At 42.0% G+C, this 18012-nt stretch overlaps 2 protein-coding genes across 2 annotated transcripts; both read left to right on the top strand.

Moving 5' to 3' along the window:
- The first annotated feature begins 111 nt into the window (after positions 1 to 111).
- Positions 112 to 12160, top strand: rad54b (RAD54 homolog B). The gene is made up of 16 exons (XM_034553947.1): positions 112 to 234; positions 1043 to 1214; positions 1601 to 1781; positions 6941 to 7189; positions 7602 to 7901; positions 8011 to 8173; positions 8304 to 8529; positions 8883 to 8969; positions 9069 to 9189; positions 9273 to 9412; positions 9503 to 9793; positions 9995 to 10158; positions 10237 to 10498; positions 11238 to 11304; positions 11396 to 11593; positions 11675 to 12160. Exons 2-16 carry the CDS (start codon positions 1068 to 1070, stop codon positions 11899 to 11901), a joined length of 2823 nt encoding a protein of 940 aa, XP_034409838.1. The 5' UTR covers positions 112 to 234; positions 1043 to 1067; the 3' UTR covers positions 11902 to 12160.
- LOC117745546 (fibrinogen silencer-binding protein) lies at positions 2058 to 6715 on the top strand. The gene is given in 6 exon segments (XM_034553949.1): positions 2058 to 4213; positions 4216 to 4298; positions 4300 to 4359; positions 4361 to 4418; positions 4421 to 4454; positions 5196 to 6715. Coding segments are annotated over 6 exon segments (960 nt in total). The 5' UTR covers positions 2058 to 4047; the 3' UTR covers positions 5755 to 6715.
- Positions 12161 to 18012: the final 5852 nt, after the last annotated feature.

Raw genomic sequence — 18012 nt, 5'->3', positions numbered from 1 at the left:
GGGAGTTCAATGGGGATGTGGAAGGTAAACTACTACGACGTAAAGTAAATCAAACGCACATCACTTTTTCCGACCACGCCTACTTCCGGGGTTTCAACCAATCAAGTTCTTCAAAACATTTAGCGGGCGAACTCGAACAGAATCAAGAGTTAAGGAACAAAATACAAGACGGATTGTTTTGGGGGGCATTTTAGTGACATTTTGTGATTTTAGCTGTTCTTGTAGTTCAACCGGGTACGTATGACACGTTATCAAACATGACAGCCGAGTTACAACCTCCGTGGTAGCGCTGGTTTGACGTGAGCGAGTTAGCTAGCTAACATGAAACGCTCAAGCGACAAGTTAACGCCGCTAACCGCTTAGTGGTTTATGGTAAACGTGGTCCCAGGTGTTAGCAGGTCCAAGACCTTCAGGGAGTGGGGTCGTTAGAAAGCTGTGGATTAGCTAGATGGTTTGTTGACAACCATCTAATATATGAATATATCAATATATGAGACGATTGGGATTGAATTGGTAGGAATGGATTAATCGTCGCTCTAGCCGCAATGAGTTATTGCTGTCACTATTCATTCGTTTGACAGTTTTTAAATGTTGCCCTTTCCCTCTCTAACATAGATGGACAGATGTATAGATAACATGTTCATTTAACGTTACATATCCGTCACACCTGGGATGCGGGAAAGGTGTGTTGGAGCTGCATTTGGGAGGATGCAGCTAAGACATTTGTTGTATATTATTGTGAATTTATATGAATTATTATTTATAATCTATTAGTTTATCATGCAATAGTATTACGTATTCTCTCTTGTCTAATATGGCCTGTTTACATTAGTTGAGGTTGTAACTGAACCTTCCTGTTGAGGACAAGGAACACTGAACTACTAAGACATTGAGTTCTGTGGATGAACCATAAAGACAGTAAAACCCACTCATCTCACTCACATACTTGCTTTGAAAGATCCATGGGTGTTTGTGACATGCTCATATGCTGACTAGGATCTACAATATTAATGACTGTTTATTCTTTTCTTTCTGTCTTTAGGATATAGATTATTGAGGGCTGCACAATGCGGCGCTCAGGAGCTCCCAGCCAGCTCTTGGGTAATGCTTTGAAAAAGCCCCGGTTTATGCCCCCTGGAGCATCTACTTCCTGTCTCGTGGCTAAATCTAAGCCCCTTACCCCTACACTTGGTTTAAGCAATGCACTAGAAAAGGTAAATTATTCAAAACATTTAAGGCTCTAAACACCCACACAGGTGTTTTCAGGTAGACCTCTTCTCAGGAGTGTGTGGGCGAGTATAGACTAATTGATGGACATCTTCCTGAGCCTCCTGTCAGCAGTTTGTTTAACCTGTTAAGGTGGGAAAAATGACTCCTTTATCATTCTTTTTGGAAGATGATGTTTTGTGTCCTAATAAGTTTCCATCAAAGACCTGAGGTCTAATCAGCCAGAATAACGTAAAGCACCTGTGTGAGGCTTAAATCTACACTCCGACCCCTCAGTACTCTTTTGGTTCCCTTCATATTCTTTTCATTGTCCAGCGTTGTTTCAAACGTCCTCAGGTTATGAGTTGTCTTTTCTCTTCTTCTCATCTTGCAGGTCCAGAGAAGTCTACCAGCACCAGCATGTGATGTCCAGCCCAAAGCTGCCCAGTCTGCTCCAGTCTTGTCGAGGGCTCTGGCTCGTGTTCTCAGTGCAGCGGAAAGTAAGGAGAATGAGGCTGAGTCAGAACATGCCAGCAAAGGTTCAGAAGAGCACACAAAAGACAACAGACCTGCAGGTAAGACACAACGATGTGTAGCTGGGACAGTATCTGTTATGGCCAGGCAAGAATTGTTATGAATAGATTATGAAACAAAACCTCTTTTATGTTTTTTGGGTCCAGCATCTATACCAGTTTTAATTTTTTTCAGACAAATATCCACCAGAAAGGTGATGTGTGTGTGTATATATATATATATATATATATATATATATATATATATATATATATATTGAAATGTCTAAAAGAAATTACCCATGACATAATTACTTTTGCAATCAGTTCTCAGTTTATTCATATCTTATAAGGCTGTATATATATTCATGTTTTGTTACGGGTTTTGGGTTATTTACAATTAATGTGTACTTAAAATGCATAAGAAATACCTCCATATGTATCACACGTTAATTCAAACATTTGACTGACACTCTTTTCTTTGGGATATTTATACGCTGCAAGTCTTCATTTTATAACTAATAGGAACACATGTCATGAGTTGTAACAGTATTGACATGATGCATACTCTTTAATTCATGTTTCCTCAGCTGTTTGCTGATATACTAAATTCATCATGCAGTTGGTTGAGGATATAGTAATAACTTTAATTATGTTGACCAGGACCACAATATAGTACTTAAATGCACCCTGTAGTACCTACGCCACGATTACACGTGCATTATGTGACATAGTCTGCTTTATTAAAGACTTTAAACAGTCTGTCTGAAACCCTCCATGTTGAGTAACCGATTCAGAGATGTGAGAATTAGCTTCACAAATGTTCTGCCTGTGCAGAAGCAAACACTAGTTTATTAAGTCCACTGATGGACACTACTGCCGTGTTATATAAACGATGGAAATGTGTCATTAAATATTCTCTTCATCGTTATGCTAAAAGACCTATAACTGAGTTCCTTATTGTACAGGTATAATTTTCGGTTTGCAAAATCTGCACAAGCAGCTCCACTTCTTGGTTTTGATTCAGAAGCCTTTTTTAGAGGCAGGAGATGCTTTCTCTCCTCACAATCCCGGTAATCTAAACACAAAAACCACACAGGTTCACTCCGTGTGTTTTCATTCAGAAGTTCATTGTGAAACATCAACTACAGATTAGCAACCAAAAATAATCGACGCTGTTTACTTGATTTGACTACAAAATGATGCACCAGTGTGCACGCAATTCAGCGCGGTTGTGCTCCAGTTAATGCCCCTCGTGTATCTCGGATGGTATTTTCTTTATTTGTATTTCAACCATAATCAACCGCGCGACGCCGCGTCAATAATTTTATAGCGATCTTGCGGCACCCGACTGTCTCTGTGGCTAATAATGCAACACACTGGACGTTAAACCAGGCAGGCTAAAGCTGAGTGACAGCAGGTCCAGCATTATGCAAAGGAGCGGGGTAGTGCAGCGGCAGCGCCGGGCAGATTAGGACTGTGCTCGGGATCAGTGAGCCACCGCGTCCTCCTCTCCTGCAAGAGCAACTAGTGCCGCTGTTTTTCACCCCGAAACACACGCGGTTCACTCTGCGTTTGCCTGCTTCGTTTTCAACTAGTATTTCAATCGCGTGGACCCGTATGTGGTGGTTTATTTTATGCACAAAAGGTATAAGCGCCTCGTCCTCGCGGGCACGCGCCCGCGCGCTCTAAAGCCCCTCCCCGCTCGGTTAGTTAAGCCAGCGCTTTTCAAAGCGTCACTCACTTCAGGAAAATAGACCCCTGACCCTAATAACCTGTTATACATTGTTTACAAAATGTTTGTGTCGAGCGCAGTGCCGCTGCTGCCGTCTTTGTGCTATAGTGCAGTGTGGCTGTGCTCTGTGCTGTGCTTGGTTTGGGGTTTAGAGAGACCGAGCTGTAAGTAGGTCGGGCTGGGCTTAAGCGGCTTAGCTACGTCAGCCTAAGCTGGGAGGAATTCATCCAAAGTCCTCCGCGGTAGGCGGGGGCCTAAACGAGGCTGGCCTAGTTAAGCCTGATTCTTATTGTGTGCAGCACAGCCTGTTTTTGTTGTGCAACGTGGCTGAGGGAGAACCAAGGAGTGGTGTATGAATCCATGCACATGTTGGACATAGTTTATGTTTGATTTAGAAGAAGAATAGAAGGAAAATGGGAGAGGTATGGGAGTAAGACCAGAGTTGGCTTCATCACCGTGGACCAAGAGAAGCCAAGCAGCAGGGACAAAAAAAAGACGGGTGGGAAGAGTGAGGAGCCTTAGTATCGAGTGTGGTTGCTGAGCTGCAACAGCCATAGGCCTGACTCAATCTGTGTGAGTCCGCTATGCTATAAGATGGCAGCCAGCTCTGTGTTTCTGTCTAGTATGGTGGGTAAAGCTCGCTCATCCAACTTCACCCTCTCTGAGAAGCTGGACTTGTTGAAACTGGTGCGTCCTCACATCCGCATCCTGGAGGAGCACACCAACAAGCATGCAGTCATCGTGGACAAGAACAAGTGCTGGGAACTGTTGCTGAGCAATACAATGCCTTGGGAGGGGACAGACCCCATCGCACCGCTCAGGGCCTCAGGACACTCTACAAGAGGCTTAAAGGAGTCAGCCAAGCAGGAAGTGATGCAGCGGAGACACGCCCAGCCAGAGTACAGATTCGAGCATCTCTGAGCCAACCAGGAGAATTATGGAGATGATCCCTCACCTGTTTCACCATGTCCCATCCATGAAAAGGACCAGGCACTTCGCAGGTACAGTGTGATATGCACCTACGATCACAGGCACACATTTAAATACAAACGTAACTGTTGGGGGAGAGTTTAACAAGCACATGCATCATAACGGTATGCAGTCACGATACTGACTCAACAGTTGGAGGAGGGAGGAGCTGAACTCAAGGTTGCAAAGCCCAATTAGATTACAAACTCACAACGTTGGGCTAAAACGTGTCCTGCCTTTTTTTTAAACTACTCTTAGTAGTTTGTTTTTTGTTCAGGTACATTCACATGGAAAATACTTAACTCTTTTTTTCATATTGAATAGTTTGCCAATTTAGTTTTTTTTTATAAACAAGACTATTACAAATTACAAATGAGAACCTGGTTCAGGTTTTTAGTGCAAAAGAAATGAAGGAGGACCAGACGGATTATATCTATTAGTTTGGGAAAATACATGGTAAACAACTAAATCTTTGAATTGTCATTTAAAATGTAATTTTAGTGCAAGTAAACATTGATTACCTACCTAAAAATCCCTGTCCCAAAACATTTTATTATTCATAATTCTATAAATCAGCAAGGAATATATATTATCTGTAAGGCTGTAACCAGCATAGTTAGTTTTTTTTACTTGGGCGAATCATTTAATTTTCTCTTGTCTCTTAGTCACGGTTCCTTTTGATTGATGAATGTAGTGTACGCCAACAGAGGTCAAAATAGCCATTGTTTAAGCACTTCAGTCTCTCATATTTTTATCCTTCGTTCCATTTTTAGATTAATATACAACAAGCACAACTCTCCTGTGGAACATCCTGGCAGCAGCTCCTCTCTGGCCGGACTCCAGGATTACTCGGCAGCTGTCCCAAGTATCCCCCAAGAGGTGGTCCAGCTGGACCCTGAAGAGGATGTTAAACCACCGCCAGACCTCCCCATCCTCTCCACACACACAGAATCAGTGCTGGACGGTGGCCAAGAGGGGGAGGAGGAGCAGGACATGGGTAGCAGCGTTCATGATTTTGAAGCATCACTGTCTCCCGTCCCCTCCTCCGTTAATATACCCCTCTCTCCCTCGCCGCTGCCCTTACGCCATGACCTCTACCCCAATGACATCTACCCTCACCCCGAGCCTGACAGGTTTGGCTCTCTGCACCTAGCCAAAGAGGAGCACGAGTTGGTGTTGGCTAATCACAGGAAGGTTGCCATGTATCTGGAGGAGAAGAGGGAGGGACTGAAGAGGAAACAGGACCTGGAGGAGGAACTTCTGAGAGCCAAGATTAAAGTAGAGCAAATAAAGGCTGCTCGGCTGAGAAACGGACTGCCAATTCCTCTATAAAGAGCATGAACGCGCACATCTGTGTCCAGCGTTAGAAAGGGAGAGGCTCTGAGGAGATTAAAGTGTGGAGAAGAGGCTGAGGAGCAATCACACATCAGTTTCATGTTTGAGAACTTTACTTTCTTTTGGAAACATAGTGCCTCATACAGACACTGAAAGCCTATTATGCATATTGCAGAATGAGGCTCGCTTGTGTTGCCTTCAGTCTGTGTTTATAACTGTTGGTGTTGAAAATGTATCCTCATCTCTCTTATTGACAGAAACAGCAACAGACCTTGTAAATGCTCAATTTACAAACACTGTGACTGGCCAAAATAGATTAAATATATATGAACGTCCAGCTATTTGGAAGGGAAAATTAATAGTAATGATTGGCTTGTACCATGATGGTGCTTCTCCTGCTTAGATCTGCCACCACTTTAAATGTACTGCCAGCATTTACTGTAATGATTCACTGGAGTCTGAGAGTCTCCCCAGATCATATCAGGGGGATTATTAGCACCTTTTAAATTCTTAATGAAAATCTTCACGTGATCTGGCATCAGTAAAAATATAATGTGAGAAACTAAAAAAGCATTTCCTTTTTGCATATGTAGGGAAATAAACTAGGGCGCTTTATCCAAGTTCTGTCGGTAAGAAATTTAGAAGAAGCGCTCTAATCAAACGGTTACAATTTAACTTTTTAGAACTCAGAAATATTCTGATACCCAGTATTGAAGTCAAAATGTCGAAGGCCTTAATCACAAGATGCTAATGATTACAAATCCTACTATCCTATGACTGAATTCACATGGAAGTGAGAGAAATCTGTTAAAGTCTGATATCCTCTCCGGTTGCTGAATCGATCAAAAGAAGGGAGATGTGGACTTGGTTTTGTGATGTTATTGTTATTTAATGTGTGTGACTACAGCATTGATTGTAGTTCAACGTTTGTATACTGTGATGTAAGTTTATTTTACACTTTGTCCACTTTTTCTATTAAAAAAAAGTAAGTTTAATTAGCTGTTTTTTGTGCATTACATGTCAAACAGGCATCCACTCATCAATGTTATTTTTCTTAGTTGGGTTCTTCTACATATTATATATGTATTTGTGGTAGACTTGGTGCAGCAGGGACCTCTGCTGGTGAGGTATGTATTGGATGTTTGTGGGTTTTTCACTATGTTGTATGCCTTTTGTGTTACAGGAGTGGATGGATACCCTCAGTGGACCTCCGGGACTTCTCAAACCGCTCAGCCTCCAGGGAGTTTAGTCTGTGTCACTGGAGCTGCAGGCTCAGAGTCGGGCTGCAGTCAGGACGGAGTGCGTTACTTCAGTGTGATGTGGTGTAAAGCCAGTAAGAAGAAACACAAACGCTGGGAGGGCGATGCGGTCATGGTTACAAGAGGACGCTCAACCACACTGAAAGATATGGAGGGCAAGGACATTGGAAAGGGTGAGAACGGGACACCAGAATTTAATTAACGTTTTTATTTTGTCGTATTTTAGTCTGGGAGGAAGGAGCAGTGTGACTGCAGCCCATGTGGCCTGCGACAGTTAAGCACATCATAAACATAAGTCCCTCTAAATTATAATACCATATTTAATACCAAGTCTTCTGGTAGATAAGAAGTATGAAAGTATTGGGAGCAAAAAAGGTTATGTTATTCAAACTGATATTTCAAGGTTTTTCTTAAACCTGCAACCTTTTGTTTTTGAACCAGTTGGAGCAACAAACAAGCGGTGAACATTGACACATTGTGACCTTTAAGTAGATATAGCAAACATTTAAAACTCATTTAGATAATTTCTCCCAATACACACAATCATTGTAAGTCAAGTGGTTCTGGTTGTGCATGTTTGTTTAGGAAGTGGCTACAAGGTGTCAGTGCTGGCCTCCCTGTCCGAGGGAGAGACCTTGATGATCGGAGGGAAGGAGGTGGAGGTGATGGGGGTCATATCTGCTGAGGACTTCGCCAGGGGCCGTTGCTTCCAAGAGGTCCAGGTACAGAACGAGGGGCTGCACACTGAGTCAGCTCCACCTCCCTCTCGTTGCTTGGTGTCCAAACGTTTCTGCTCCCCAACAATGTTGGGGAGAGCAGATCCTCCTGGATCCAAACTGGAGGAGGAACAGGTCTACAGACCTCGCCATGACCCACTGGCTCCAGGTATATTGTTGACCCTTCTGGAATCTTCTGGTTTGTTAGAAGATTTGACTTCTCCCATCTTGTTATATACAAACATTTTGTATATACACACTCTGTGGATCTTTTCCAGGTGCACTGGTGATGCCTCGTCCTTCTGCCAATCACCAGTGGCTTAACAACAAGTCTGGGCTTCCTGTGGTTGATGTTGTTGTTGACCCGTTCTTGACTAATCAGCTGCGACCTCACCAGCGAGACGGCCTTCTCTTTCTCTACGAGTGTGTCATGGGCTTGAGGTAATGGCGCTTGTTCCCGTAACATCTTGCCACATGCTGTTTAAAGACATGAATCTGTGTGCAGAAAAGGCATTACATCCATTGTTAGGACTCCTAATAAATCCTATTTTTTACTGTGTGTGTGCTTCAGAGCTGTGGGTCACTATGGGGCTATCCTGGCTGACGAGATGGGTCTGGGGAAGACCCTCCAGAGCGTGGCACTGTCCTGGACATTGCTTAAACAAGGACCTTACGGTGGGAAACCAGTCACTAAGCGTGTACTTGTGGTTACTCCTGGCAGCCTCGTGCACAACTGGGCTGCAGAGTTTAACAAGTGGCTGGGCCGTGAGAGGATCAGCGTCTTCAGTGTGGATCAGGTGTGCAGAGAGAAGGATATTCTTTTCTTTTTGATTTACTAGGAGTTTAAGCAGCATAAGTAGAAAGATTTGTATTAAATCAGAAGTTTTAGGTTCAAATTTTCATCCAGCAAAGCAATTTTATTCATAAAGTACAATACTCGTAAGCTCATTGTTTAAGAGAATTCAGCCCATTAACAAAGAGCACAATGAGTAATAATGATACTTATAAATGCATGATGATATATAAATATAAAATGTATTTAACTTTTCCTTTTTTTGTAAAGAACTTTGAAGTATCCGGTTCACTGACTTACCTTAATGTTATGTAATGCATGAAGTCATTAATAGACATTCTTTGTTGACATGTATAGGACCATAGGATAGAGCAGTTTGTGCTCTCCCCTCTGCACAGCGTTCTTGTGATCAGCTATGAAATGCTGCTGCGCTGCCTGGAGCAGGTATTCTCACCTTCTGTCTCCCTGTCAAGTGGGCATGGTACAAAAATAATCCCCATACATAATCTTTTGTTTTGTTAAAGTATTTTCTCATGCTTTCAGGTTCAGAAAGTGGAGTTTGGCCTTGTGATTTGTGATGAGGGCCACAGATTAAAGAACAGCAGCATCAAAACGTCCTCTGCCCTCAGCAGCCTGCACTGCGCTCGCAGAATCATACTAACAGGTGCACACTCCTTCTGAGATAGAGATGCAAGATGGGAAATCTTTACGGACTCTCTGATTAACCAAATTGTCTTTGTTTTGAAGGCACCCCAGTCCAGAATGACCTGCAGGAGTTCTATGCTATTATAGAGTTTGTTAACCCAGGGATTCTCGGGTCGTCCACTGCATACAGAAAAGTATATGAAGAGCCAATTCTACGCTCCAGACAGCCCTCCTGCTCAGAGGTAATGCTAATGCTCGCTTCTTTTCCATGGAGTAATTTGTATATTGCCGATATTATCGGGCATTAAACCTGATTTTGAATCTGCCAACAGGAGGAGAGCGTTTTGGGAGAAGAGCGAGCAACAGAGCTCTCTCGCCTGACTGGCATGTTCATCCTGAGACGAACACAGGAGATCATCAACCGCTACCTGCCTCCTCGTCTCGATTGGACGTTGTTCTGCGAACCGTCCCCTCTGCAGCGAGAGCTGTACACGCATCTTCTCTGCCACAGAGTCTTCAGAGGCTGCCTTCAGGGCTCCACGCAAACTCACACACACCTGGCCTGCATCACTGCACTGAAGAAGCTCTGTAACCACCCTGGTCTGCTCTACAGCTCTGCCAAGGTTAAGATCTTTGTGAGGTGTGCGGGAAGTGAAACCTGCATCTAGCGTTCAGATATTGATTTTATTTGACTGCCTCGTGTAATAATAATATGTATTGAACTATGACTGAGCATTCGTGCTGTGATAAAAGTAGTCTGTATTTTTGTTGGTGTTTAGAGATTTACTACCAGTCCTAACTGAGAACTGGTTTATGTTTTGTAGGAAAGAACAGACAGTGGTTCAGTGGAGAACACTTTATACGAGGGCTTGGTTGAGTTCTTCCCAGAATCCTACTCTTCAAGTGGATGTAACACGGCTGACTCTGGAAAACTTCTGGTTCTGTCGAACCTTCTGGCTTCAATCAGACAACTCAGCCCTTCAGACAGGTGTGGTTGTGTGCATTTGTGTATTGTTGTGCATTTCTGTGCATATATAGACTGACAAAGTATGTGTTGCCCATGCAGGGTGGTCGTAGTGTCCAACTATACACAGACGCTTGACCTGCTCCAGGACTTGTGTGTAAATGTGGGCTACACCTTCTGCCGACTTGATGGACACACCCCCACCAACCAGAGACAACGGCTGGTTGATGGTTTTAACAGTCCCTACTCTCAGAACTTCCTGTTTCTGCTGAGCTCCAAAGCAGGTGGCGTGGGGCTTAATCTGGTGGGTGCTTCCCACCTGGTGCTGTATGATATTGACTGGAACCCTGCTAATGACATTCAGGTAAGACTTATGAACCATTCTCTGCTTGTCTGTGAGTGTATGTCTGTAACAGTGGTTTCTTTGCTCTCACATCTGTCAAACGAACTCCGGTGATCTGTATATAAAATGTATATATGTATAGTAAATAGTCATTTAGTAACCGTAGTAACACTTATAGATCAAATGTAAGTGGGGGGGATTTTCAATCCCAAAGTGAAAAGGACTTATACCAAGGTTGTGTCCTAACTGGTTTCTTTTTTATTTTACCTTAAGTAACCAGATTTAGTTTAAGTCAATTGAGAACCAATTCAATACAAGGACGACCTGGCCAAGCTGCGGAAACGAGTCAATAAAAGACAAAATAAATCGAAGTTTGAGTTGTAGTCTTGACAAATAATTCAAATCAATTCTTTTTTGGCGGACTTTTAACTATAACACATAAATGTACACCTAAAGAGCTCCATAACTTACTGTCTGTCACCAACATGTTATTTTACCACATGTTATTTAACCGCTGATGACACAGGATGACCAAAACTGTCAGTATACGTGACTTCATGCTTACAGCTCTGGGTTGTAAGCAAACTATTAAGTCAATGTGAAGATAGACTGTGGATCTTCTTCTTTTGTTCTTAATGTTGACCAAATGAACTAAACTGCAGATGTGAATTCACATTGTGATTTCATCACGTAACCGCCAGATGGTGCTGTGCACATTTGTGTAATTCTCTCCCGCAATGTTTCCCAATGCTCTGTCCAGGCCATGGCTCGAGTGTGGAGAGATGGACAGAAGAAGACTGTGCACATCTATCGTCTCCTCACTGCAGGTCTGAAAGCACACAATGAGCAAGAATATGGAGCAAGCCATGAACCAGTCTGGTGTGAATCTTTACTTCTGGGTGTGTTCCTTCCTCGCAGGCACTATTGAGGAGCGAATGTTCCAGAGACAGGTGTCCAAACAGGGGCTCTCTGGGACGGTGGTCGACCTGGGCAAAAGGGCGGAGCACACCAGCTTCTCCACCAGTGAACTGCGAGATCTTTTTAGCCTGACTGACACGCTCTCTCTAACACACGACCTGCTGAACTGCAGCTGTACCATGGACGGCTCAGTCCAGCGTAAGCAGATGGGCGAAGCGCTTCACACACCGACCCCACTATTTGAGTTAGCTGAGACTCAACTTGCTTTTTTTCCTTCAGCCTCAGCTGCCTTGGAGGACGAGGAGCAGGTTTCTGATCGGCCGTGCCAGCTCGGACGTCAAGGTGACCGCGGAGGGACGCAGCAGAAACATCTCAGCATGTCCGAGCTGATGCAATGGAGACATTTCTCTGGTGACACACACACCTTCTCAGACCCTTACCTTGATCACGCACGAAACCACATCACCTTCGCCTTCCAGACCACCATCTCTCACACAGCGGTGTAAACCAACACAATCTAGATTACACTCTCGATGTAGATGAATCACACACACATGCTAATATATGTGTCTTCAGGCTCGCTGGGCTTTGTTAGCAGCCTGGCTCCAACATAAGAATAAACAGTGCTGCCAACAGCAATCCGTGACATTTGTGAGATCCTGCGTTTTCTTTATTTATTCAGACATTTACTATAAAAATGTATTAAATTAATGGTATTCAGAAGGAATATGTGTAATAAACTGGCTTTTAATGTGTTAAAAAACATTTTTAATGACTGAAGAATTCTTCCTTTGGAAAACAGTGCATTTTAGATGGCGTGAATTAGAGGATTTATATTGTTATGAGACCAGTTTAGGTGCCAAAGACCCTGGGTGGTATGCAGGGTTTGTGTAAGCAACCATCCTTAGAAAGCCATCTAGTTTGTGGCCGTCTGCAGTGAGTGTGTCCTCTGGAGCTGAATCTTCTGATAGAATGAAGGCTAACCAGTTTAAGCCTTTATGTTGGGCTATAATGTCATTTTATCGGACATAGTGACCATAGTCTGATCTGTTTTGGATAACACTAGTCTGCTCATGCTCTTCAGCACAAATCTAACCACTGCGTGATTGTTAAGCAACTTAGTTGTGCTACAAATGGGTCTCTGGGATGTTCAGCTTTCCCTTTTATGCACATGGCAGTTGTAGCTTTGTGGCCTGTGGACGTGTATGTGGCGTCCTGAGGACAGCGTGGTGCTTATGCAGACGCCTGCTGTTTCTCTGTGGACACACTGTGACTTTAAACTGTTAGAGCCCGTCCAATGCCAGAATGCAAAGTTTACAAATTGCATATATTTATTAAATATATTTATCAGTAAGCTTGTGGAGTCTCGTGCAGGCCTCTTGAAGCCCATTAGTTTGGGATAATAAACTGACACTAAGAATCAAGTCAACTGTTACCCAAGCAACTGGCCCGGCTTTGGCCATGTTGTGTTGCAGCCCTTTGGTATCGGACACGTGTTCGGCAGACGAGTGCCACTCGTCCAATCGGGATATTGATCCAAATCACTCCTCCAATAGTCTCAGAGGTCATGTGCTGGTGTGTCCATGAGTCAGACTGGTTCTGTCGCTCTCTGTAAAGCTCTTACTAGCCACTGCTGGCCGCATTGCCAATCCCTCTTTAAAGCCATGCGTCCCAGCCAGCCAACTCGAGGACCGTGCGTTTGGATTGAATGAATGACTTTCCTCTGCTGGAAGGGGAGAAAGAGATGCAGTTGTTGGGACGGAGAGACTGAATCCAAGATTTTAAGTTTATTCCCTGTGATCCCAGAACCTCTGTGGAAGATATGAACGTACCGTAGATGGCCAAGCCTCTCATATTGACCCACATCGAGTTCACAACTCTCATATTTCTTTGGTTATTGGTCCTAGAATCATTGACGTTCAAGCTGCACATGTTCTTATAGGAGATATTAAGATACTGGTGCATCAGGATTTGTTTGTATTTTAGTTTAGTTGTATTCTCCGAGGTTGGTGGAAACAGACTGGATACATCTGAGTTCCAAGACACTAGTCAAGACATTTATTATTGAAAGAGTTCAGATATCCTCAGCAGCTCACTGTCCTTTTAAAATACAAGTTCAGGCTCAGTTGGCTGGACTGTTCTCCCTTCAGATGAGATGAGTGATATTGATTACCCTACTTATGATATTCTGCACTCTTTGTTATTGTCTCTTCTGTACTGCTCTCTTTATAGAGGTTTAGAGAGCGAGAAGCCAGAACATGTTGACCAAATTTACTTTGCCTCCATTTTTATTTTAAAATAAAAAAAGAAGAGCTTATCCATACCGAGAAATTTCAAATTGGATTGAAATATATAATTGAGGTTTGAGGTACACATGACACCTTGTGTGTACAAATGCCACGCACCATTAGGATTGTTAGTTTCTCTACTGCTCACTGCAACATATTTGAGGGTTACAGCTTATCAAATGTGAGGATTTATTGTTTGTTCTTGTTGTAAATCCATAAACTGAATTGCTTTGAGTTTTGTTCTGTTGGTTGGACACAATAAACTATTTTGAGATGTTACCACGGCCTCTTTCTTTCATCATGTTTTATAGACAAATAATACATTATTTTAATTGCAATCACAATATAATACATTATCAATAACTTTAATAAATATTTGCAGACCTATTTGCATAGACAGTGTGTTTTTTAGCTTTCAATTCAGTTTATTTTGTATAGCCCAATATCACAAATTATGAATTTGCCTCAGGAGGCTTTACAATCTGTACACATAGGACATCCTTGAAGACTCTAGGAACCACAAGTAGCCCCACATTTAGTGAGCGCAGCTCTCTAGTGGGGCAATATGGTACTACAAGCTCCTTAAGATATGATGGTGCATCACCAATTGAGGCTTTGTAGGCTTTCCTTTGGCCTTCCGATGCAGATGAGGCACTTTAAGGCTTGGTGTTAGGATTTAGGTGTTTTCAGTACATAATCACCAGTTGATAAATGTTTCATCAATAAGTGCAATATATTTCCTGAAATGTGGGGCAACTTGTAGACTAATGCTGAATAATGTAAAACAAAACAAAAGAGAAGGATTTTATGCATTTAGATGAATAATGCAAGCTTTACACCAGAAGTGGTGTAGGTTGTAGTACATCTATGGGTTCATTGGGTTCCTCCACCTTGACCTTGTTTACAGCACAATTGTCCTATGAAAATGGCTTCTCAAGGCTTTGATTGTGTAATTTCCTCCTTGGCCCACATCTGAACCAAAGGAGGTGAAAGAAGTCTGAAACCAGGTCACTGCAGCTCAAACCTCAAACATCAAACGTAATTTACTTCTGCGTCTTCTCGACCTTCAACAGCTTTCACGTCTTCAGTCAAAAACAGTCCCTTGAACTAAAACGTCTCCGCTATAATGACTACAGGATTATGAATTCAAAACATAACTGAGTAATGATGTTCACTTTTAACTTCCACCTGACTAAGTACCGATGCGATCAAATCCATTCATTTAAATGTATTAAGTTCTGAACTCTTGCTTGTTAGAGACTGCCAAGTCAAAAAGGAGCGTCTTGCCCTCTAATGACATTTGAACCTTTGGACTGTTTCCTGTAGCTGCATTTTTAGTTCAGTTTATTGACTAATTTATTGTCCCTGCCTCAATATCAAATATTTGTCCTGACTGACCTGAACATTGTTTCAGAGCTATAGCTACTAGTTACTTAGCAGATTCAGAATTTATAGAAACAAAATAGTTATTAGTTATAATGGCTTAAATGCCTCTTCCCTCTGAATTAAACATAAGCTATGGCCTTGGATCATTTTACAATTAGTTACACAAGAACTAGGATCTTTTAAAATTGTCAGATTCAAATATATTTAGAAGGAACGGACACTGAATAGATTTAAATGTTTATTTTCATATAACACTTCTGATGTACAGATTTAATGTTTGATCAACTTTGTGTTTAAATTAGCTTTGTTGCAAAAGTTTGGAAAAGGAGAAATGGACTCTTTCATGTAGATTTTGTATTTGACTGATAAATAAATACAGAATGTTTTACAAGTCATTTCAGATTTGAGTGGCTTTCAAAGACTCCATTCTTATGTTTTCCATTCACTGCATTCTGGATGTGGTCTTTATCCACTTGCGGTGTCTTCTACGCCGATTGCAGTTCATAAAGACTCAAAGAACATGATCAATATAGTATTAAAACTGAATTGGTCAATGTTAGAAAGAACGAGAAAAAAGTAGAGAGGGAGCGAGAGTCCTCATCAGCGATTCTCTGGACTGAAAGCCAGCCTGAACTTTGGGGAGAACATCTAGTCTGCACAAGCCGTCTTATTATTTACTTCAGACATATGGCTTTTTTTTTTAAAGAGGCTCCGTTAATGCAGACAAAATAAACTCAGGACTCAACTTTTGTGCTGCAATGTTCAGCAACAAGTGGAAAAAGATTTGGTTTTGACGCCAGCATTGATCTTTCCAACAGTCAGCTGATTGCGACATGAGGCTGTCAAGAGGAATTATGATAGTGAGGAACCACTGAACTAGAAAAAGACAACAGTTTGAGATAATAAAATGCATCACAGGCTGTAGAGATGGTGTCAAGGCGCTATATACAAGATCTGGGAGCATCTGTCGCCTCTGAACTTGGCGACATCGCTCCACTCTGGCTTATAGTTGTTTGCTGCTATATTAATGCTATGAATAATGCTTACAGTGCACCATTAAAAAGTTTTTGGAGGTGGGTTTTTTATTTCAACCTAGAGCTGCGAAACATTAGTCTATTAATGGATAAGTCACAAAATAAAATGATTTTGATGATCAATCTTTCAAGTATTTTATCAAAGTAAAACTGCCACATTTTCCCAACGTAGAGCTTCCAATTTTAGGAATCTGCTGCATTTATTCATCCTAAGACAGGAAATAGAATATCTTTAGGTGTGGTCAAATAAGAAAATAATGTGATGCAATCACCTTCGGCTTTGAAAATAGTAAATATCAGAAAATAGTAAAAATGCACAAACAATTAATTGATAAACAATACTCATAATAGTCTTTAGTTCCAGCCTATTTCTAATGTCAACACAAGCTGAGGGGAACCTGCATCTACTTTCCATCCGCTCAAATTAGAGGCTGATTGGATGCTGATTGAGTTTGTATATGAATTATTCTGTCATTTATATCTCTTAATTCAATTTATTTAAAAATGAGTTCTGTGCAGGTGCCAATGTGGAAAACCGATCCAAATCCCTGCTGCTGCCTGTCCAACCTGACGGATGATTAACACACATGCTACATTACATCTTGGGCCAATAAAGAAAGTATCAATTATTTTAAGATACTATTTTGAACTCTCCATCTTTCCATCTTGAACTCTACTTTGACGTAAAAATGGCAAATACCATGAAATGGTACTTTTTTCCGTATGGCTATTTTAATTCACAAAACTATCTCTTGCTCAAAGTGAAGAAAGCAGTGGCAAACTAAATGTAAAGTGAAAGATAAAAGATGCAACCTCAACACTGATAAGTGAGTTTTACATTAAACAACAAAACACAAGTATGGATGATTTCTTACGTGTAATTCTGTGAATGTTGGGAGTGAAAACAATGTCTTCTGTGGTGTGTTTTCAGTGTCACAGAGTATCTAAACATAGCTTTCCATCAAGCGTGACAGAATAAAAGCTTTGAGAAGAGGCTTAGCACATAAGCAGGAGATCTACTGCCAGCAGCACCAGCATTTTGTTAATGGTTGGAAACCACCAGTTGGTATTTTGTTAATGATCCATCTCGCAACATACACAACTGTCCGGAGACATCCTGCATCACATAACATCACTCTCAACACACGATCATCAGACTTTCATTTGCCAAAGCCCTCCATGTGAGAGCACGAGAGTTATTACAGTAATTGTGGGATTATATGCTGCTTTTTTTCGGCTGTTGTTTTTCAGGACTTCTGGATCCGGTTGTGGCTTCATCCGCGAGACCTGCAGCTGTGTATTACAGCCCTGATCTCGTCTGCCTGACAGATGATTGGGCAACATTAAATCCTTGTTAAGTGCTGGAGCACAACCAGGATGGGGGGGGGGGGGGGGGGGCTAAGAGTTGGCTGCAGACTGGCAGAGTCATGGTGATGGCTATTGATGGGAGCTGAGCGTGAAGTGACCTCTTTCTTTCCAGCTTTCACTTGATGTAAAACAAACCCTGATAAGTCTAATAAGGTCAGACAGGCAGTTGGGATGTGGGCAGAACAGTCTGCATGAAGGGGAAAACAAACACGTGCGCCCTTTATCAAAGACCAAACAACAGACAAAGTTCACTTGTTTTACTCAACACATGTTCAACTTTAAAAAGATGAACACGACTACAACAGCTTTTTATAGGCTGCAAAACACTGTTGGTCAAATGTTCATATCTAAGAGGAAACGGGTGTTATTTTCTTCTCTCAAAAGTTCCATAATTCCACTTTAAGTGCGTCGCACAGCAGCGTCATCCCTCAGAAACCTCATCCAGATATCGTCAGTGTGTTTGTTCAAATTGATTTTGTATGTTCCTGTTGCACAAGAACCCCATTGTGTAAATACAAGCCAAACAGAAGCCCATGAACAA

This window comes from Cyclopterus lumpus, chromosome 16 (assembly GCF_009769545.1).
Source record: "Cyclopterus lumpus isolate fCycLum1 chromosome 16, fCycLum1.pri, whole genome shotgun sequence".
NCBI lineage: Eukaryota > Metazoa > Chordata > Actinopteri > Perciformes > Cyclopteridae > Cyclopterus > Cyclopterus lumpus.
The sequence above is the reverse complement of the archived record's forward strand: the minus strand, read 5'-3'. Positions and strand labels throughout refer to the sequence as shown.

Excerpts from the sequence above, each read along its gene's own strand:
- rad54b (XM_034553947.1), top strand. The coding sequence starts at position 1,068 with ATGCGGCGCTCAGGAGCTCCCAGCCAGCTCTTGGGTAATGCTTTGAAA. Across the intron at positions 1,215-1,600 it reads TAAGCAATGCACTAGAAAAG|GTCCAGAGAAGTCTACCAGC; the intron begins GTAAATTATTCA and ends CTCATCTTGCAG. Across the intron at positions 9,413-9,502 it reads GACAGCCCTCCTGCTCAGAG|GAGGAGAGCGTTTTGGGAGA; the intron begins GTAATGCTAATG and ends ATCTGCCAACAG.